This window comes from Phasianus colchicus, chromosome 1, assembly GCF_987193195.1.
Source record: "Phasianus colchicus chromosome 1, bPhaCol1.hap1.1, whole genome shotgun sequence".
NCBI lineage: Eukaryota > Metazoa > Chordata > Aves > Galliformes > Phasianidae > Phasianus > Phasianus colchicus.
Genome location: NC_143436.1, coordinates 184244445 through 184265854, shown reverse-complemented (window position 1 = coordinate 184265854; position 21410 = coordinate 184244445). Strand labels below are relative to the sequence as shown.

The window sequence follows — 21410 nt, the reverse complement described above, 5'->3', positions numbered from 1 at the left end:
CTGTTCTAGCTCATACACCTTGGCAGCCTCCACACACAGCTCTTTGATGGTGTTCGCACCCAGCACGACTGCAATGACTGCAAGGGGTCCTCTGCTGAGCTACAGCACAGTTCAGCTGCATCTCAGCACTTGGCTGAGCACGCATCAATAGGTGCAAGACGTAAAAACAGGTAAATCAGACACCTCTGAAGCAAGAGGACAGAGAAACTGCACTCACTCACTTCATTGCAGTATCTGCCTACCTTCTGTCACCAGCTGCTCTTTAACTACAGGCCCTCTGGAACCTCTCCTGATGTCAGATGCCAAGATCTGATGTCAGCAGTGCCAACAGGAACCTGCAGTATTCCAGCTGCCCACTGCCCGCCTCTTCTTACTTCCAACCCTAGCAATATGTGCTAGATGCATACACACACAAATGCTGTCATTACAGCTCTGCTCTTAGCAAAACTAATGAAAATTAGCTTGAATTACATCAGCGGAGGCTGAGCTCAGTTTCTTATCAGAGAAAAATGGAAGGAGCTAACACAAAGGAGATGCAATGAACTTGCTCATGGCCCTACTTCTGGCAGTAATACTCAAGTACTGCCCACACAATGCCACTTACAGTCCTGGCCCCGAGACTAAAGAGGCAAGGGAATGAATAAGAGTCCAATACGATTACAATATTAAATAAACATATCATAGCTCCATGAGATTTAAAGCAATTTGGGGAAATGCTAAGATCATTACATCCTAGAGTCACAGAATGGCTTAGGTTGGAAGGGACATTAAAGACCATCTAGTTCCAGTTCCCCTGCCTTGGGCAAGGTTGCTGTCCACCAGATCAGGCTGCCCGTGGTCCAATCCAACCTGCCCTTGAATCACAGAATCACAGAATCACAGTATTATAGACTCATAGACTCACAGACTCATAGACTCATAGACTCATAGACTCATAGAATCATTCAATGGCCTGGGTTGAATAGGACCACAATGATCATCGAGTTTCAACCCCCCTGCTATGTGCGGGGTCGCCAACCAGCAGACCGGGCTGCCCAGAGCCACATCCAGCCTGGCCTTGAATGCCTCCAGGGATGGGGCATCCACAACCTCCTTGGGCAACCTGTTCCAGTGCTTCACCACCCTCTGGGTGAAAAACTTCCTCCTAATATCCAACCTAAACCTCCCCTGTCTCAGTTTAAAACCACTCTCCCTTGTCCGATCACTATCCACCCCTGTAAACAGCCGTTCCCCCTCCTGTTTATATGCTCCCTACTATGGGAAGTATGGGAAGGCCACAATGAAGTCTCCCCGCGGCCTTCTCTTCTCCTGGCTAAACTAGCTCAGTTCCCTCAACTTTTCTTTGCAGGAGAGGTGCTCCAGCCCTCTGATCATCTTAGTGGCCCTCTTCTGGACCCATTCCAGGAGCTCTGTGTCTTTCTTGTACGGGGGCCTCAGGCCTGGACGCAGTACTCCAGATGGGGCCTCCCAAGAGCTGAGCAGAGGGGGACAATCACCTCCCTCTCCCTGCTGGCCACCCCTTTTTTAATGCAGCCCAGAACACAGCTGGCCTTCCGGGCTACAAGGAAGACCACACTGCTGGCTCATGCCCACCTGCTCGTACATCAGGACCACCAAGTCCTTTTCTGCAGGGCTGCTCTCCAGGAGATCTTCCCCCAGTCTGTATAAACACCTGGCATTGCCCCGACCCAAGCGCAACACCTTGAAGTTGCCCTTGTTGAACCTCCTTGGGTTTTCATGGGCCCACTTCTCCAGCCTGTCCAGGTCCCTCTGGGTGGCTTCCCTTCCCTCCGAAGTGTCAGCTGCACCGCTCAGTTTGGTGTCGTCTCCAAATCTGCTGAGAGTGCACTCAGTGCCACTGAGTTTATTTATTATGGGCCATTTATTTTAAAAAATGCACTAAAGACCGAAATAATATAACAACAGCATTTTTATTGAAGAGACTATTGGCTATCCAGCCCCATTGTGCAGAGGCAGAAGTAATGCCAAGCAGTGATACATACAGCTGTTGCAGTAAAATGAAAGCCTAAAACAAGGTAAGAAAAACAAGAGAAAGAAAAAGGAAGTGGAAGGCTTGTGTGACACTCAGGATTATACTCACACTGCAAATCACAGCTTATGCTCTGACCTCTCAATTTAAATTACTGCAACCGTTTTTCTAAATGACAACTACAAACGTCATGCTAGGCGCAAAAGTGAAATTTCCTCTAGAAAACGTGTGTATGTCCATATTGAATCCAACAGAAGCTCTGTCGAGGCAAAAATCTTCATTCTATTCCCTGGTCCTCTTCTGCTGTTGGAAGAACAGCTTATTCACACACAATGCACTCTAATACTCTCCTGATTCGTTTCTCATCTAAATTTAGACGTGCACAACAAAGTTGCTCACATCTCAGATAGTCACTTTGGGAATCCCATCTCATGACAAGTGCGGCTGGTGAAGCTTGCCCGACCTACGCTGAGAATCACTATCAAAATTAGATGGATCATGCTCGAAAAATATTTACTTCTCCTTTGATTATAGAGAGAATCGAGCAAAATTAGCTCAAACATAAGGGCCTTTGTAATACAGAGACCGATTAAGGCGTCTGAGATTAATCCCATTCAAAAGGCCTGCTGTCAAACCTGGATTTGGGTTTTTAAAACTCAGAGGTATGGACTGCAGGGCACAGATCCACGCTCTGCCCCACACCTGATGAAGCTGTCTCTCCAAGGAGTAGAAATCTTCCGATGCCGTTCAGCTAAGTGGAAATGGCAGTGGTAAAGCAGTGACAAGAAACAGCAAAACAGTGGCCAGAGGCAGCAAGAGCAGCACCAAAAGGTGGCAGGCAAAGCAAGAAGTTTCAGAACAAGATACTGAGCTGAACAGGAGCCGAGCAGTGAGCATCAGGGAATAAGGGTTGTGGCTTCAGCCACATCGGTAAATCTCAGTGGGAGGAGTTTGAGGACTTTCAACAGCATTTCTTCAAAAACTCGAATCCCTCCCTCCTTTAGCTCTATCGGCTGCTTTTGCAAGATAATACTATAACTTTGCTTTCCTTATCCTAGATAAAGGAGCACCTTTATCTTCCTTAAGGCCTTTGTCTAAAACGTCACCTCTGTGTGAATGCTGCTCTCTGTGAAGCACTCCAGCAGTTTAATGTCTGAGACGGAGCACGGGCTGAAGCTGTTTTAAGTTTCTAATGGCAATCAGTAGAACTTGAACCTAGACCTTTCTTACTCTTCAAGCACATCTGACAAAAGGTTGAGGTCAGACTGAGATCCACTGTTGCTTCCAGCAAAGAAACTGTACAAATCAACGGCTTCTTTCTGTACAGCATCTTTCATTAAGAAAGGAAAAAAAAGAAAAAAGGAAGAAAAAAAAGCAGAAGTGCCTTCAAAAGCAAGAGAGCATAATACAATGATTGCTCTTAATGAAGCCCAACAAAATCATAATCAGGAGCAAAACAAAACAAGGACAAAGCTAAGAAAAGCATTCCAAGAATCAAAACAAATTAAGAACAGGAAGAAACAAGTAACCCCGGTAGTTTAGCAAACTACCAAAAACATGCAAAAAAATGCACCGAGACAGCTGGGGCACCAAACTTTCACATTCATTTACTTAGCAAAATGATACTACAGCCTCCAGAATTTTTTTCTCAGATAGTATTTGGAATTCCAGTTGCCTCGAGGTAAAATAGATTTGGTAAAATAAATTCAGAGAGGATAGAACACAATCTCAACAAAAATGCAACACTGCCAACCCCCAGTGACACTCTACAGGTGGTTCTCACTTAAGCTTGATGTACATTAAACAGCATATAGATGAGAAGCGTTAGAACGAAATGTGGCGTCAAAGACATTCTCAAGACTAAGGTCTCCTCTCATATTTGGAGATGGAAATTTCGGTCTCACAAGAAACAAAATGCCATAGAACAAACTTCCTTCCCATAACAGAGGCTTTTCTAATTCTTTTCCCCACTGTTCTGCTTTCCACGCTTAGTCCTCTATTTCTGCTAGCTTTAGAGAATAATAGTTTGTGTTGGAATCCCAGACTCTTTTTCATAGATAGTTTTGGGCCAAAAAGGTAACTCTTCTTCTTCCAGATGTTCTCATTCCACAGTCATCCCTTCTGCTGTCAAATTAGTTTAATCTGCAATGGGCTCAATGAGGTTACTTTTCCCTCAAGGAGGAAAAAATAGCAACAATCAAGCAAAAAAGCTAAGGAGACATTTTCCAGTTTTCATGCTTCTGAACTTGGTCAAAATTGGATCTCTGAAGATTCCACTGTGCAGGGGAGCATCAGTGGTCGTACCATCAAAGGACGGTCTATGGTTTCTCTTTGATATCAATTCTGCTGATCCCAGCTGTAAACATTTCGGAGTTAATGATTCAGAATGAGGCCCTTGGTCTTGTTTGTCATTCAGAATGAAATTTCCATATGCTAGAGATTCATTTGTTCAAGTCCTCTGGAGAGAGTTCCCATGTAGTAGTCCCTTCATTGATTTCACAGTAAAAAAGGAGAAATATTAGGTGCCTTCTCTTGTTCACCATTCTTTTTGTGAGTATAAATCTAGATTTTATTAAAAAACATGATAAAAGCGTAGGAAGTTGGCACAGTGGTTTTCAATGTCTAAAACACTTTATCAGGAAGAAGGGGTTTAGTCTCAAGTAAAGAGTTCAAAACAAATCACTCTCAGGAGCAGTGACTATAAGCTCGATGGTAGCCTTTTTTGAAAATGGGCACTCAAGAGTTGTGACTGTAGGAGTCAGGGGATGAGGAAACTTTGTAGAAGGACACTGACTCTCAGGAGGAATGGGAGGCTTGCTGCTTGGATTATAAGTGAAGGTAGGATTGTAGATAGACCCTGGGCGGATAAGAGAGACAAATGTAAGAAAGAGACACTAGATTTCCTTCAGTACACCTTAATGCTTTGTTTCACATGTTCTTTTTCCGAGCTTCTGACACTTGGGTACCTGATGACAGTGTAATGCTGGGCTTTCCCATCAGGAATAAAGATTTTTCTTTTTTTCTTTTTTTTTTTTTTTTTTTTTCCAGTTAGAAATCAGGCTAGTAGACAAGGATATTGTTCTTCTGGACTTACGGCTGAAGACTGCCTAGAATGTAGATGTCTAGACACTTGATGAGTAGTTCCTCTAATCATTGGTCAGTTAGGCAGAAGATACCACCATGATCAGCTATGTCGTGACAAAAATGCTTGAGCTCTTAACCTCTTAAAAGATGATCGGAAACACTATTTTCTGAGTTAACAGCTAAAAAAAAAGATGCCAGTGTTAGAAGATGCCAGCATCTTCCCTGCTTCCCAGCTTATAGGTGCTTTTGAGAGTTGAAGAGATTCCAGTGCATAAAGGAGAAAGTGCAGACTTATGCTACTTCACAGACATTTAGTAAATAACTGTTCTGAGACTTTGCACCTCTCTAATGGTCCTGACTGCTTCAGCTCCAGTGATGTAAATGAGTGTGACGTGATGAAAAAGGAAAGAATGCGTGCTGGCTGTGAGCATTTTGCTAGTCTGAATTGAGACACGGGAATGGTGAGAAAAGTAGCCCCGATACCGTAGAATACTTTGACGTGATTTTTGAGAGATTAAACTAATTTTCTGATGGTGCTGTAGATTTTGATATTTAAAAATGCAACATGGCCCCAGAAAATTGCATTTTGAAAGTTAGGCTGTATTTCAGTGAGCTTGCTAAATGCTGCAAAATGGACTACGGGCATAAAAATTCAAACGTTCCATAACATCCGATAGGCAGGATTATTTTCACTTGCTGAAAGCATTCCAAACTTGCAGATACAGAGAATGTCTCCGGCATTCTTTTTCAGTTGTACGGAAATTGAAGAGAAGAATCCAGTAAAACAAAAAGTTGAAGCTGTGTTGCGTGAATGGAAATTGAACAGAATACAATTTTTGGTGACTGGGCTGGATGGTTTGTAGCTCTGTGCTTGAAAGAACAATTGAGGGGAAAGTTGCTACAGTTGCCCACAGCAGGCCTAGCCCTTTACTGGCCTGTGAGTGTTGGCCTCAGCTTCACGGAGAAGCTGGAAACAGGCTTGGGGTGGAGGAGCAGTGGTGCCCGAGTGAGGCTCCAGGGCTGCAATTCTGGCCAGGGACAGCTCTGTTCCTGCCTCTGGCAAGGGGAGTGCTGCCAGCAGGTCGAAGGAGGCAAACCGTCCTCCCCGCGCCCTGGCCAGCAGCACGCACCTCTCTGCACTGCCTGCAACAGCTGCCATCTTGCTTGGGCGGAGGGCCCACGCCCTCACCCCTCTGTGAGGTAGTGACTGCCTCACAAAGGGTGTCACGGAGCAGCCATTGTGACCTATGGGGCCAGGCCCGGGTTAGGCCAGGCCGGGCTCAGACCGTGGCTCAGTGCGACCTGGTGAGGTGAGGAGAGGAGAGGGCAGGGAGCGAGGGGCTGCCTGAGGCTGCTCAGTGAGGAGGGGTCCCCACTCAGGCCTGGGGGCCTGAGCTGCTAACTCCCTCTCGTCCTGCTTCTCCCGCAGAGTCGGCAGAGGAGAGAGTGGAAGAGAAAGCCCAGCGCTGACTGGGCAGGGACTCCAAGCGCTCACTGTCGACGCGTGCCATGTCCAAAAGGAAGCAGAAGACCTCCCACCCGGAGGTTGAAGGTGAGAGCCAAGTATCTCTGCCTGCAGCTCTCTGCCGGGCAGAGAGGTCCTGCGGGCTCTGCCTGTGTGTGAGAGGGGAGGCAGGGGCAGGCAGGGGCTCCCCAGGCACCGCTGGGCATGGCCCCTCTGCTCCTCAGCCAGGTTGGCCTGTGCGTGCCTGCTGTGACTGTGGGGCCTACAATGGCCCTTTCCCCCTCGCATCTTCCAGCCCTGCCCCTCATCCTGCGTGGCAGAGCCGGGACACGCCCCTGGCAGCAGTCCTCAGGGACGCCTGGCACTCACTGCTGCTTCTATTTGCTCTCTCCTCTTCAGTATGCATGCTGTGCCGCCGAGCAGATGTTCACCCGGACACCTGCGGGCCCACGCTTGGCGAGAGCGGGCTTTGCGTCCACAAGTTTTGCTTGGTGAGTTCCCTCAGGGCTCCTTCCACCTTCCAGCCAGGGATGCTCCCTCTTTTCCATCCCGTCCTCATGACATCCCGCTCTTTTCTCTTCTACAGTTTTTTGCCGACGGCCTTTACGAGCACACTGCCGGACAGAGGGCGGTTCTGAAGATCCCCCTTGATGCCATCCGAGGCGCAATCGAGGAGGCAGAGCAGAAGGTGAGGATCTGGAGGAACGGGGATGTTTGTGCCAGCACCAGCTAAGCCTGGACCCTAAGGAAGCACTGGCAGTCTTTCCGGGCAGCAGCAGGACAAAGTTCTGCTCTAGCAGATTAAACTTGTCTGCCGGGCGCGTCTGCAGAGCATGACCCAGCAGTGCCTGCATTCTGTGCCCTGCCTAGAGGCATGGCGTTGGCCTCAGAGGCCCCGAGCCTGCTGCTAATGGGGGCTGCTCTTCTCTTTCCAGCACTGCTTCGTTTGTGGAGAGAAGGGGGCCTCCATCTACTGCGCAGAGACAGGCTGTGAACGCAGCTTTCATCTGCCCTGTGCAGCGGATGGGGAATGTGTCACGCACTTCTTTGGGCAGCACAGGTAAGGGCTGTCAGCAGCAGCCAAACAAGGGAGGAACCTGCAGGGCTGCTTCCCAGTGCCGAAGCACGCAACCAACTCCTTCGTGTTCCTCTGCTGGCATCTCAGCACTTCTCAGCTCACGCATCCTGTCCGTCTTCCCCCAGGTCCTTCTGCTGTGAGCACCGCCCTCAGCAGGCAGTGGAGGCAGCTCCAGAGCAAGACACAAACTGCGTCATCTGCCTGGAGCCCGTGGGGGACAAGAAGTCCTACCACACCATGGTGTGCCCAGTGTGCACACAGGCCTGGTTTCACCGGGGCTGCATCCAGGTAGGAGCCCTCCCCTTGCTCTGCAGTCACAGCAGGTGCTCAGCTGCACCAGGCCCCGCTCACACTCTGGCTGCTTGTGTTACCGCTGCAGGGACAGGCCATGAGCGCTGGCATTCTGCGCTTCCAATGTCCCGTCTGCAGAGACAGGATGCAGTTCCGGAAAGAAATGCATCTCCTCGGGATCCAAATCCCAGCCAGGTTGGTGCCTTCTGCCCAGCTCTCCAGATACTGAGGCGCAAGTGCTGTGCCTGCCCAGGGATTGCCCCGAGCAGGCCCAGCTGACCCTCTGCTGTCCCTTGAGCTCCATTGGCCGCAGCTTCATGGAGAAGCTGGGAATGGGCTTGCGCGGGAAGAGCAGGGATGCCCCAGATCTGCCCTATGCCTGGGGCACTGAGGGCTCACTGCTTTCTCTCCCTTCTCCGGCAGAAGACCAACATGGGAGGACAGGGAGACCTACGAAACTCTGCACGAGACACACCAGCGCTGTGATGTCAGCGAGTGCCTTCACGCAGAAGGCAGGGAGCAAGCAGAGGAAGAGGGGTGAGTTACCTCAGCAGCCCTGCGTGGGATCTCAGCCTCCGCACAGGCTGGGGAGCAAGGACTGAGCTCAAGAGCCGTGCCCGCCGCTCCCTTGCTTGACTCATTTTGTGCACACAGCTAAGCCTCTTTTTGTTCCCCAGACCCTGGGAGCTGCTCCTGTGCACCTCGTGTGCTGCGCAGGGCACCCACCGGCGCTGCTCCGTCTTGAGCGACAGCATCAGCACCTGGGAGTGTGACATCTGTGCTGGCGTGGGCACAGGTAAGGGGCAAAGAGCCGTGGACTGCTGCCCTGGGGCCAAGCAAGGCCTGGCAGCGGCTCCTCAGTGCGGCTTTGCCAGAGTTTCTCTGCCCTGGGAGGGCTGGGATCCTCTCCCTCCATGGGGCTGCTGGGTCATCCTGTTGACCTTCCTGCCTCTCCTTACAGCCTCCAGTGCCGAGTCGCAGCTTGCTGGTCCCAGCACTGCCAGCCAGGAGGCGGAGGGGCCATCTCATAGCTCCCCAGCACCTGACGACCACAGATCTGCCTCCACCAGCCAGGCAGCATCGGAGTCGTCTCAGAGTTCCCAGATGCCTAAGCGCGGCAGCCTGTCCAGCCAGCCCAGGACAGGAGAGAGGAAAAGCCAGAGGCGCAAATCCAACCAAGAACACCAGGGGAGCAGCCAAACACCAGCTCCAGGGGCTGAGAGCAGCACCCACGGATCCAGCAGCCAGCAGGAAGTGGGGCACTCCAGCAATTCCCCAGCGGCTGAGCGCAGAAGGCAATCCAGGCAGCAGGGCACAGGCCGAACAAGAAGCCGCTCTCCGCTAAAGGGTCGTGCCTCAAATTCCCCGAGCCAGCTCAGAAGACCTGGTGGCAGCAGACGCTCTGCAGCCTCACGTGCTGGGAGGAGCATGCACACCTCTGCCAGGCAGAGGGCAACCAACAATTCCGCGGAGGCTGCAAACAGAAGATGCCACGGACAGCAGGGGCCAGGCCAGAGACAAAGCCAGTCCTCCCTCTCAAATCCCTCAAGCCAGCCCCGAGGACGCCGTGGCAGCAGAATCAGTCCGGCCCAAGGTGCTGGGAGCAGCACCCAGAGCTCTGCCGGACAGGCGGCATCGAGGTCCCCCAGGGATTCCCTGCCTCCTGAAGACAGAAGACGTTCCAGTCTTCTTCAGCGGGGGCAGGCCCAAGATCGAAGCCGTTCCCCCCGCGATCGTCGGGCTTCCAATTCCCAAAGACAATCGGGAGGAAGCCCCAGCCGCCGTTCCAGGCAGCGGCGGCCTTCTCAGGCACGCCGCCACTCCCGGGACCAGCCCTGAAGACACTGCAGGAGCTGCCATGTGCCAGAGCCACGAGCCGGCTCCTGTCCCCAGCAGCCAACCCAAAAGAGTTGTCACGGAGTTATCTCTAGATCTGTCCGTGACAGGGGGGCAGCAGGCCTGGGAAAAAAGACAAAACAAAAAGAAAGAGAGAGGGAAGAAAAAGAAGAGTTAACAGCTGACCAGCTGGTCCGGCACGGCCCCGTGACTACAAAGCAGCGGCAACGATCTGACGAGGAACGTTCATTCACCACCTACAATTTCGGAATTGTAGGTAGTGATAATGCAAGATAATACAACACAACACAATACAATTGGAATTGAGACCAACAAATCAAACAAAATGGGAGAGAGAATGTCCAAAACCGGGGCCTTACTCTGTGGACTGCAGAGGAACCACGAGCTTCTCCGCTGTGAAACCAAGAGGCCGCGAGAGGAAGAGCGGCCGGTGCCCTGCCGGGAGCTGCACCTTTCTTCCTCTGAGCCCAAAGTCCTCTGGGGAGTGCCGCTCCTCCCTTCAAAAAAGCAGTCCACAGAACCAGAACATTAACTCTCTAACTCCCACTGCTTTACAAGATGTTCTGATGTGGAATACCAACAACAAAAATTTCAAAATCACAACAAAAATTAAAACCAAAAATTCAACCCAAAAAAAGCTGTAGAGTGTCTTCTCTCTAAACCGGGAACCGAATACTCCACGTACACTGTGAGAGCACTGAGGATGAAGAAGGACAAAGGGTATATCCTCTGCGTAAGGAGCAGGGTGCACAAGATGTAAAAACAGGTAAATCAGACACCTCTGAAGCAAGAGGACAGAGAAACTGCACTCACTCACTTCATTGCAGTATCTGCCTACCTTCTGTCACCAGCTGCTCTTTAACTACAGGCCCTCTGGAACCTCTCCTGATGTCAGATGCCAAGATCTGATGTCAGCAGTGCCAACAGGAACCTGCAGTATTCCAGCTGCCCACTGCCCGCCTCTTCTTACTTCCAACCCTAGCAATATGTGCTAGATGCATACACACACAAATGCTGTCATTACAGCTCTGCTCTTAGCAAAACTAATGAAAATTAGCTTGAATTACATCAGCGGAGGCTGAGCTCAGTTTCTTATCAGAGAAAAATGGAAGGAGCTAACACAAAGGAGATGCAATGAACTTGCTCATGGCCCTACTTCTGGCAGTAATACTCAAGTACTGCCCACACAATGCCACTTACAGTCCTGGCCCCGAGACTAAAGAGGCAAGGGAATGAATAAGAGTCCAATACGATTACAATATTAAATAAACATATCATAGCTCCATGAGATTTAAAGCAATTCGGGGAAATGCTAAGATCATTACATCCTAGAGTCACAGAATGGCTTAGGTTGGAAGGGACATTAAAGACCATCTAGTTCCAGTTCCCCTGCCTTGGGCAAGGTTGCTGTCCACCAGATCAGGCTGCCCATGGTCCAATCCAACCTGCCCTTGAATCACAGAATCACAGAATCACAGAATCACAGAATCACAGTATTATAGACTCATAGACTCACAGACTCATAGACTCATAGACTCATAGACTCATAGAATCATTCAATGGCCTGGGTTGAATAGGACCACAATGATCATCGAGTTTCAACCCCCCTGCTATGTGCGGGGTCGCCAACCAGCAGACCGGGCTGCCCAGAGCCACATCCAGCCTGGCCTTGAATGCCTCCAGGGATGGGGCATCCACAACCTCCTTGGGCAACCTGTTCCAGTGCTTCACCACCCTCTGGGTGAAAAACTTCCTCCTAATATCCAACCTAAACCTCCCCTGTCTCAGTTTAAAACCACTCTCCCTTGTCCGATCACTATCCACCCCTGTAAACAGCCGTTCCCCCTCCTGTTTATATGCTCCCTACTATGGGAAGTATGGGAAGGCCACAATGAAGTCTCCCCGCGGCCTTCTCTTCTCCTGGCTAAACTAGCTCAGTTCCCTCAACCTTTCTTTGCAGGAGAGGTGCTCCAGCCCTCTGATCACCTTAGTGGCCCTCTTCTGGACCCATTCCAGGAGCTCTGTGTCTTTCTTGTACGGGGGCCCCAGGCCTGGACGCAGTACTCCAGATGGGGCCTCCCAAGAGCTGAGCAGAGGGGGACAATCACCTCCCTCTCCCTGCTGGCCACCCCTTTTTTAATGCAGCCCAGAACACAGCTGGCCTTCCGGGCTACAAGGAAGACCACACTGCTGGCTCATGCCCACCTGCTCGTACATCAGGACCACCAAGTCCTTTTCTGCAGGGCTGCTCTCCAGGAGATCTTCCCCCAGTCCGTATAAACACCTGGCATTGCCCCGACCCAAGCGCAACACCTTGAAGTTGCCCTTGTTGAACCTCCTTGGGTTTTCATGGGCCCACTTCTCCAGCCTGTCCAGGTCCCTCTGGGTGGCTTCCCTTCCCTCCGAAGTGTCAGCTGCACCGCTCAGTTTGGTGTCGTCTCCAAATCTGCTGAGAGTGCACTCAGTGCCACTGAGTTTATTTATTATGGGCCATTTATTTTAAAAAATGCACTAAAGACCGAAATAATATAACAACAGCATTTTTATTGAAGAGACTATTGGCTATCCAGCCCCATTGTGCAGAGGCAGAAGTAATGCCAAGCAGTGATACATACAGCTGTTGCAGTAAAATGAAAGCCTAAAACAAGGTAAGAAAAACAAGAGAAAGAAAAAGGAAGTGGAAGGCTTGTGTGACACTCAGGATTATACTCACACTGCAAATCACAGCTTATGCTCTGACCTCTCAATTTAAATTACTGCAACCGTTTTTCTAAATGACAACTACAAACGTCATGCTAGGCGCAAAAGTGAAATTTCCTCTAGAAAACGTGTGTATGTCCATATTGAATCCAACAGAAGCTCTGTCGAGGCAAAAATCTTCATTCTATTCCCTGGTCCTCTTCTGCTGTTGGAAGAACAGCTTATTCACACACAATGCACTCTAATACTCTCCTGATTCGTTTCTCATCTAAATTTAGACGTGCACAACAAAGTTGCTCACATCTCAGATAGTCACTTTGGGAATCCCATCTCATGACAAGTGCGGCTGGTGAAGCTTGCCCGACCTACGCTGAGAATCACTATCAAAATTAGATGGATCATGCTCGAAAAATATTTACTTCTCCTTTGATTATAGAGAGAATCGAGCAAAATTAGCTCAAACATAAGGGCCTTTGTAATACAGAGACCGATTAAGGCGTCTGAGATTAATCCCATTCAAAAGGCCTGCTGTCAAACCTGGATTTGGGTTTTTAAAACTCAGAGGTATGGACTGCAGGGCACAGATCCACGCTCTGCCCCACACCTGATGAAGCTGTCTCTCCAAGGAGTAGAAATCTTCCGATGCCGTTCAGCTAAGTGGAAATGGCAGTGGTAAAGCAGTGACAAGAAACAGCAAAACAGTGGCCAGAGGCAGCAAGAGCAGCACCAAAAGGTGGCAGGCAAAGCAAGAAGTTTCAGAACAAGATACTGAGCTGAACAGGAGCCGAGCAGTGAGCATCAGGGAATAAGGGTTGTGGCTTCAGCCACATCGGTAAATCTCAGTGGGAGGAGTTTGAGGACTTTCAACAGCATTTCTTCAAAAACTCGAATCCCTCCCTCCTTTAGCTCTATCGGCTGCTTTTGCAAGATAATACTATAACTTTGCTTTCCTTATCCTAGATAAAGGAGCACCTTTATCTTCCTTAAGGCCTTTGTCTAAAACGTCACCTCTGTGTGAATGCTGCTCTCTGTGAAGCACTCCAGCAGTTTAATGTCTGAGACGGAGCACGGGCTGAAGCTGTTTTAAGTTTCTAATGGCAATCAGTAGAACTTGAACCTAGACCTTTCTTACTCTTCAAGCACATCTGACAAAAGGTTGAGGTCAGACTGAGATCCACTGTTGCTTCCAGCAAAGAAACTGTACAAATCAACGGCTTCTTTCTGTACAGCATCTTTCATTAAGAAAGGAAAAAAAAGAAAAAAGGAAGAAAAAAAAGCAGAAGTGCCTTCAAAAGCAAGAGAGCATAATACAATGATTGCTCTTAATGAAGCCCAACAAAATCATAATCAGGAGCAAAACAAAACAAGGACAAAGCTAAGAAAAGCATTCCAAGAATCAAAACAAATTAAGAACAGGAAGAAACAAGTAACCCCGGTAGTTTAGCAAACTACCAAAAACATGCAAAAAAATGCACCGAGACAGCTGGGGCACCAAACTTTCACATTCATTTACTTAGCAAAATGATACTACAGCCTCCAGAATTTTTTTCTCAGATAGTATTTGGAATTCCAGTTGCCTCGAGGTAAAATAGATTTGGTAAAATAAATTCAGAGAGGATAGAACACAATCTCAACAAAAATGCAACACTGCCAACCCCCAGTGACACTCTACAGGTGGTTCTCACTTAAGCTTGATGTACATTAAACAGCATATAGATGAGAAGCGTTAGAACGAAATGTGGCGTCAAAGACATTCTCAAGACTAAGGTCTCCTCTCATATTTGGAGATGGAAATTTCGGTCTCACAAGAAACAAAATGCCATAGAACAAACTTCCTTCCCATAACAGAGGCTTTTCTAATTCTTTTTCCCACTGTTCTGCTTTCCACGCTTAGTCCTCTATTTCTGCTAGCTTTAGAGAATAATAGTTTGTGTTGGAATCCCAGACTCTTTCATAGATAGTTTTGGGCCAAAAAGGTAACTCTTCTTCTTCCAGATGTTCTCATTCCACAGTCATCCCTTCTGCTGTCAAATTAGTTTAATCTGCAATGGGCTCAATGAGGTTACTTTTCCCTCAAGGAGGAAAAAATAGCAACAATCAAGCAAAAAAGCTAAGGAGACATTTTCCAGTTTTCATGCTTCTGAACTTGGTCAAAATTGGATCTCTGAAGATTCCACTGTGCAGGGGAGCATCAGTGGTCGTACCATCAAAGGACGGTCTATGGTTTCTCTTTGATATCAATTCTGCTGATCCCAGCTGTAAACATTTCGGAGTTAATGATTCAGAATGAGGCCCTTGGTCTTGTTTGTCATTCAGAATGAAATTTCCATATGCTAGAGATTCATTTGTTCAAGTCCTCTGGAGAGAGTTCCCATGTAGTAGTCCCTTCATTGATTTCACAGTAAAAAAGGAGAAATATTAGGTGCCTTCTCTTGTTCACCATTCTTTTTGTGAGTATAAATCTAGATTTTATTAAAAAACATGATAAAAGCGTAGGAAGTTGGCACAGTGGTTTTCAATGTCTAAAACACTTTATCAGGAAGAAGGGGTTTAGTCTCAAGTAAAGAGTTCAAAACAAATCACTCTCAGGAGCAGTGACTATAAGCTCGATGGTAGCCTTTTTTGAAAATGGGCACTCAAGAGTTGTGACTGTAGGAGTCAGGGGATGAGGAAACTTTGTAGAAGGACACTGACTCTCAGGAGGAATGGGAGGCTTGCTGCTTGGATTATAAGTGAAGGTAGGATTGTAGATAGACCCTGGGCGGATAAGAGAGACAAATGTAAGAAAGAGACACTAGATTTCCTTCAGTACACCTTAATGCTTTGTTTCACATGTTCTTTTTCCGAGCTTCTGACACTTGGGTACCTGATGACAGTGTAATGCTGGGCTTTCCCATCAGGAATAAAGATTTTTCTTTTTTTCTTTTTTTTTTTTTTTTTTTTCCAGTTAGAAATCAGGCTAGTAGACAAGGATATTGTTCTTCTGGACTTACGGCTGAAGACTGCCTAGAATGTAGATGTCTAGACACTTGATGAGTAGTTCCTCTAATCATTGGTCAGTTAGGCAGAAGATACCACCATGATCAGCTATGTCGTGACAAAAATGCTTGAGCTCTTAACCTCTTAAAAGATGATCGGAAACACTATTTTCTGAGTTAACAGCTAAAAAAAAAGATGCCAGTGTTAGAAGATGCCAGCATCTTCCCTGCTTCCCAGCTTATAGGTGCTTTTGAGAGTTGAAGAGATTCCAGTGCATAAAGGAGAAAGTGCAGACTTATGCTACTTCACAGACATTTAGTAAATAACTGTTCTGAGACTTTGCACCTCTCTAATGGTCCTGACTGCTTCAGCTCCAGTGATGTAAATGAGTGTGACGTGATGAAAAAGGAAAGAATGCGTGCTGGCTGTGAGCATTTTGCTAGTCTGAATTGAGACACGGGAATGGTGAGAAAAGTAGCCCCGATACCGTAGAATACTTTGACGTGATTTTTGAGAGATTAAACTAATTTTCTGATGGTGCTGTAGATTTTGATATTTAAAAATGCAACATGGCCCCAGAAAATTGCATTTTGAAAGTTAGGCTGTATTTCAGTGAGCTTGCTAAATGCTGCAAAATGGACTACGGGCATAAAAATTCAAACGTTCCATAACATCCGATAGGCAGGATTATTTTCACTTGCTGAAAGCATTCCAAACTTGCAGATACAGAGAATGTCTCCGGCATTCTTTTTCAGTTGTACGGAAATTGAAGAGAAGAATCCAGTAAAACAAAAAGTTGAAGCTGTGTTGCGTGAATGGAAATTGAACAGAATACTATTTTTGGTGACTGGGCTGGATGGTTTGTAGCTCTGTGCTTGAAAGAACAATTGAGGGGAAAGTTGCTACAGTTGCCCACAGCAGGCCTAGCCCTTTACTGGCCTGTGAGTGTTGGCCTCAGCTTCACGGAGAAGCTGGAAACAGGCTTGGGGTGGAGGAGCAGTGGTGCCCGAGTGAGGCTCCAGGGCTGCAATTCTGGCCAGGGACAGCTCTGTTCCTGCCTGTGGCTCCAGGGCTGCAATTCTGGCCAGGGACAGCTCTGTTCCTGCCTCTGGCAAGGGGAGTGCTGCCAGCAGGTCGAAGGAGGCAAACCGTCCTCCCCGCGCCCTGGCCAGCAGCACGCACCTCTCTGCACTGCCTGCAACAGCTGCCATCTTGCTTGGGCGGAGGGCCCACGCCCTCACCCCTCTGTGAGGTAGTGACTGCCTCACAAAGGGTGTCACGGAGCAGCCATTGTGACCTATGGGGCCAGGCCCGGGTTAGGCCAGGCCGGGCTCAGACCGTGGCTCAGTGCGACCTGGTGAGGTGAGGAGAGGAGAGGGCAGGGAGCGAGGGGCTGCCTGAGGCTGCTCAGTGAGGAGGGGTCCCCACTCAGGCCTGGGGGCCTGAGCTGCTAACTCCCTCTCGTCCTGCTTCTCCCGCAGAGTCGGCAGAGGAGAGAGTGGAAGAGAAAGCCCAGCGCTGACTGGGCAGGGACTCCAAGCGCTCACTGTCGACGCGTGCCATGTCCAAAAGGAAGCAGAAGACCTCCCACCCGGAGGTTGAAGGTGAGAGCCAAGTATCTCTGCCTGCAGCTCTCTGCCGGGCAGAGAGGTCCTGCGGGCTCTGCCTGTGTGTGAGAGGGGAGGCAGGGGCAGGCAGGGGCTCCCCAGGCACCGCTGGGCATGGCCCCTCTGCTCCTCAGCCAGGTTGGCCTGTGCGTGCCTGCTGTGACTGTGGGGCCTACAATGGCCCTTTCCCCCTCGCATCTTCCAGCCCTGCCCCTCATCCTGCGTGGCAGAGCCGGGACACGCCCCTGGCAGCAGTCCTCAGGGACGCCTGGCACTCACTGCTGCTTCTATTTGCTCTCTCCTCTTCAGTATGCATGCTGTGCCGCCGAGCAGATGTTCACCCGGACACCTGCGGGCCCACGCTTGGCGAGAGCGGGCTTTGCGTCCACAAGTTTTGCTTGGTGAGTTCCCTCAGGGCTCCTTCCACCTTCCAGCCAGGGATGCTCCCTCTTTTCCATCCCGTCCTCATGACATCCCGCTCTTTTCTCTTCTACAGTTTTTTGCCGACGGCCTTTACGAGCACACTGCCGGACAGAGGGCGGTTCTGAAGATCCCCCTTGATGCCATCCGAGGCACAATCGAGGAGGCAGAGCAGAAGGTGAGGATCTGGAGGAACGGGGATGTTTGTGCCAGCACCAGCTAAGCCTGGACCCTAAGGAAGCACTGGCAGTCTTTCCGGGCAGCAGCAGGACAAAGTTCTGCTCTAGCAGATTAAACTTGTCTGCCGGGCGCGTCTGCAGAGCATGACCCAGCAGTGCCTGCATTCTGTGCCCTGCCTAGAGGCATGGCGTTGGCCTCAGAGGCCCCGAGCCTGCTGCTAATGGGGGCTGCTCTTCTCTTTCCAGCACTGCTTCGTTTGTGGAGAGAAGGGGGCCTCCATCTACTGCGCAGAGACAGGCTGTGAACGCAGCTTTCATCTGCCCTGTGCAGCGGATGGGGAATGTGTCACGCACTTCTTTGGGCAGCACAGGTAAGGGCTGTCAGCAGCAGCCAAACAAGGGAGGAACCTGCAGGGCTGCTTCCCAGTGCCGAAGCACGCAACCAACTCCTTCGTGTTCCTCTGCTGGCATCTCAGCACTTCTCAGCTCACGCATCCTGTCCGTCTTCCCCCAGGTCCTTCTGCTGTGAGCACCGCCCTCAGCAGGCAGTGGAGGCAGCTCCAGAGCAAGACACAAACTGCGTCATCTGCCTGGAGCCCGTGGGGGACAAGAAGTCCTACCACACCATGGTGTGCCCAGTGTGCACACAGGCCTGGTTTCACCGGGGCTGCATCCAGGTAGGAGCCCTCCCCTTGCTCTGCAGTCACAGCAGGTGCTCAGCTGCACCAGGCCCCGCTCACACTCTGGCTGCTTGTGTTACCGCTGCAGGGACAGGCCATGAGCGCTGGCATTCTGCGCTTCCAATGTCCCGTCTGCAGAGACAGGATGCAGTTCCGGAAAGAAATGCATCTCCTCGGGATCCAAATCCCAGCCAGGTTGGTGCCTTCTGCCCAGCTCTCCAGATACTGAGGCGCAAGTGCTGTGCCTGCCCAGGGATTGCCCCGAGCAGGCCCAGCTGACCCTCTGCTGTCCCTTGAGCTCCATTGGCCGCAGCTTCATGGAGAAGCTGGGAATGGGCTTGCGCGGGAAGAGCAGGGATGCCCCAGATCTGCCCTATGCCTGGGGCACTGAGGGCTCACTGCTTTCTCTCCCTTCTCCGGCAGAAGACCAACATGGGAGGACAGGGAGACCTACGAAACTCTGCACGAGACACACCAGCGCTGTGATGTCAGCGAGTGCCTTCACGCAGAAGGCAGGGAGCAAGCAGAGGAAGAGGGGTGAGTTACCTCAGCAGCCCTGCGTGGGATCTCAGCCTCCGCACAGGCTGGGGAGCAAGGACTGAGCTCAAGAGCCGTGCCCGCCGCTCCCTTGCTTGACTCATTTTGTGCACACAGCTAAGCCTCTTTTTGTTCCCCAGACCCTGGGAGCTGCTCCTGTGCACCTCGTGTGCTGCGCAGGGCACCCACCGGCGCTGCTCCGTCTTGAGCGACAGCATCAGCACCTGGGAGTGTGACATCTGTGCTGGCGTGGGCACAGGTAAGGGGCAAAGAGCCGTGGACTGCTGCCCTGGGGCCAAGCAAGGCCTGGCAGCGGCTCCTCAGTGCGGCTTTGCCAGAGTTTCTCTGCCCTGGGAGGGCTGGGATCCTCTCCCTCCATGGGGCTGCTGGGTCATCCTGTTGACCTTCCTGCCTCTCCTTACAGCCTCCAGTGCCGAGTCGCAGCTTGCTGGTCCCAGCACTGCCAGCCAGGAGGCGGAGGGGCCATCTCATAGCTCCCCAGCACCTGACGACCACAGATCTGCCTCCACCAGCCAGGCAGCATCGGAGTCGTCTCAGAGTTCCCAGATGCCTAAGCGTGGCAGCCTGTCCAGCCAGCCCAGGACAGGAGAGAGGAAAAGCCAGAGGCGCAAATCCAACCAAGAACACCAGGGGAGCAGCCAAACACCAGCTCCAGGGGCTGAGAGCAGCACCCACGGATCCAGCAGCCAGCAGGAAGTGGGGCACTCCAGCAATTCCCCAGCGGCTGAGCGCAGAAGGCAATCCAGGCAGCAGGGCACAGGCCGGACAAGAAGCCGCTCTCCGCTAAAGGGTCGTGCCTCAAATTCCCCGAGCCAGCTCAGAAGACCTGGTGGCAGCAGACGCTCTGCAGCCTCACGTGCTGGGAGGAGCATGCACACCTCTGCCAGGCAGAGGGCAACCAACAATTCCGCGGAGGCTGCAAACAGAAGATGCCACGGACAGCAGGGGCCAGGCCAGAGACAAAGCCAGTCCTCCCTCTCAAATCCCTCAAGCCAGCCCCGAGGATGCCGTGGCAGCAGAATCAGTCCGGCCCAAGGTGCTGGGAGCAGCACCCAGAGCTCTGCCGGACAGGCGGCATCGAGGTCCCCCAGGGATTCCCTGCCTCCTGAAGACAGAAGACGTTCCAGTCTTCTTCAGCGGGGGCAGGCCCAAGATCGAAGCCGTTCCCCCCGCGATCGTCGGGCTTCCAATTCCCAAAGACAATCGGGAGGAAGCCCCAGCCGCCGTTCCAGGCAGCGGCGGCCTTCTCAGGCACGCCGCCACTCCCGGGACCAGCCCTGAAGACACTGCAGGAGCTGCCATGTGCCAGAGCCACGAGCCGGCTCCTGTCCCCAGCAGCCAACCCAAAAGAGTTGTCACGGAGTTATCTCTAGATCTGTCCGTGACAGGGGGGCAGCAGGCCTGGGAAAAAAGACAAAACAAAAAGAAAGAGAGAGGGAAGAAAAAGAAGAGTTAACAGCTGACGAGCTGGTCCAGCACGGCCCCGTGACTAAAGAGGCAAGGGACTCGTGGGCCCCAGGAGAAGCACACGGAGATAGCAGACGGGTCTACAAAAAGTACAAAGCAGCGGCAACGATCTGACGAGGAACGTTCATTCACCACCTACAATTTCGGAATTGTAGGTAGTGATAATGCAAGATAATACAACACAACACAATACAATTGGAATTGAGACCAACAAATCAAACAAAATGGGAGAGAGAATGTCCAAAACCGGGGCCTTACTCTGTGGACTGCAGAGGAACCACGAGCTTCTCCGCTGTGAAACCAAGAGGCCGCGAGAGGAAGAGCGGCCGGTGCCCTGCCGGGAGCTGCACCTTTCTTCCTCTGAGCCCAAAGTCCTCTGGGGAGTGCCGCTCCTCCCTTCAAAAAAGCAGTCCACAGAACCAGAACATTAACTCTCTAACTCCCACTGCTTTACAAGATGTTCTGATGTGGAATACCAACAACAAAAATTTCAAAATCACAACAAAAATTAAAACCAAAAATTCAACCCAAAAAAAGCTGTAGAGTGTCTTCTCTCTAAACTGGGAACCGAATACTCCACGTACACTGTGAGAGCACTGAGGATGAAGAAGGACAAAGGGTATATCCTCTGCGTAAGGAGCAGGGTGCACAAGATGTAAAAACAGGTAAATCAGACACCTCTGAAGCAAGAGGACAGAGAAACTGCACTCACTCACTTCATTGCAGTATCTGCCTACCTTCTGTCACCAGCTGCTCTTTAACTACAGGCCCTCTGGAACCTCTCCTGATGTCAGATGCCAAGATCTGATGTCAGCAGTGCCAACAGGAACCTGCAGTATTCCAGCTGCCCACTGCCCGCCTCTTCTTACTTCCAACCCTAGCAATATGTGCTAGATGCATACACACACAAATGCTGTCATTACAGCTCTGCTCTTAGCAAAACTAATGAAAATTAGCTTGAATTACATCAGCGGAGGCTGAGCTCAGTTTCTTATCAGAGAAAAATGGAAGGAGCTAACACAAAGGAGATGCAATGAACTTGCTCATGGCCCTAC

General features: G+C 50.6%; 2 protein-coding genes across 6 annotated transcripts; both read left to right on the top strand.

Annotated features, from left to right (window-relative positions):
• The first annotated feature begins 1689 nt into the window (after window positions 1-1689).
• LOC149920304 (E3 ubiquitin-protein ligase PHF7-like) lies at window positions 1690-11056 on the top strand. Of its 3 annotated transcripts, none has more exons than XM_090133987.1 (9): window positions 1690-6384; window positions 6504-6626; window positions 6939-7030; window positions 7126-7227; window positions 7475-7599; window positions 7743-7905; window positions 7997-8103; window positions 8332-8445; window positions 8586-11056. In XM_090133987.1, exons 2-9 carry the CDS (start codon window positions 6584-6586, stop codon window positions 9745-9747), a joined length of 1908 nt encoding a protein of 635 aa, XP_089990113.1. In that variant the 5' UTR covers window positions 1690-6384; window positions 6504-6583; the 3' UTR covers window positions 9748-11056. The 3 variants fall into 3 exon arrangements, with proteins under 3 accessions (XP_089990113.1, XP_089990114.1, XP_089990112.1); XM_090133988.1 differs by having other exon boundaries at window positions 1690-6626; window positions 8586-8704; window positions 8870-11054; XM_090133986.1 differs by having other exon boundaries at window positions 1690-6626.
• A 3359-nt stretch (window positions 11057-14415) lies between these two features.
• Window positions 14416-20879, top strand: LOC149920303 (E3 ubiquitin-protein ligase PHF7-like). 3 transcript variants are annotated; one of them, XM_090133984.1, is made up of 9 exons: window positions 14416-16806; window positions 16926-17048; window positions 17361-17452; window positions 17548-17649; window positions 17897-18021; window positions 18165-18327; window positions 18419-18525; window positions 18754-18867; window positions 19008-20879. In XM_090133984.1, the coding sequence occupies exons 2-9, from the start codon at window positions 17006-17008 to the stop codon at window positions 20167-20169; spliced, it is 1908 nt and encodes a 635-aa protein (XP_089990110.1). In that variant the 5' UTR covers window positions 14416-16806; window positions 16926-17005; the 3' UTR covers window positions 20170-20879. The 3 variants fall into 3 exon arrangements, with proteins under 3 accessions (XP_089990110.1, XP_089990111.1, XP_089990109.1); XM_090133985.1 differs by having other exon boundaries at window positions 14416-17048; window positions 19008-19126; window positions 19292-20879; XM_090133983.1 differs by having other exon boundaries at window positions 14416-17048.
• Window positions 20880-21410: the final 531 nt, after the last annotated feature.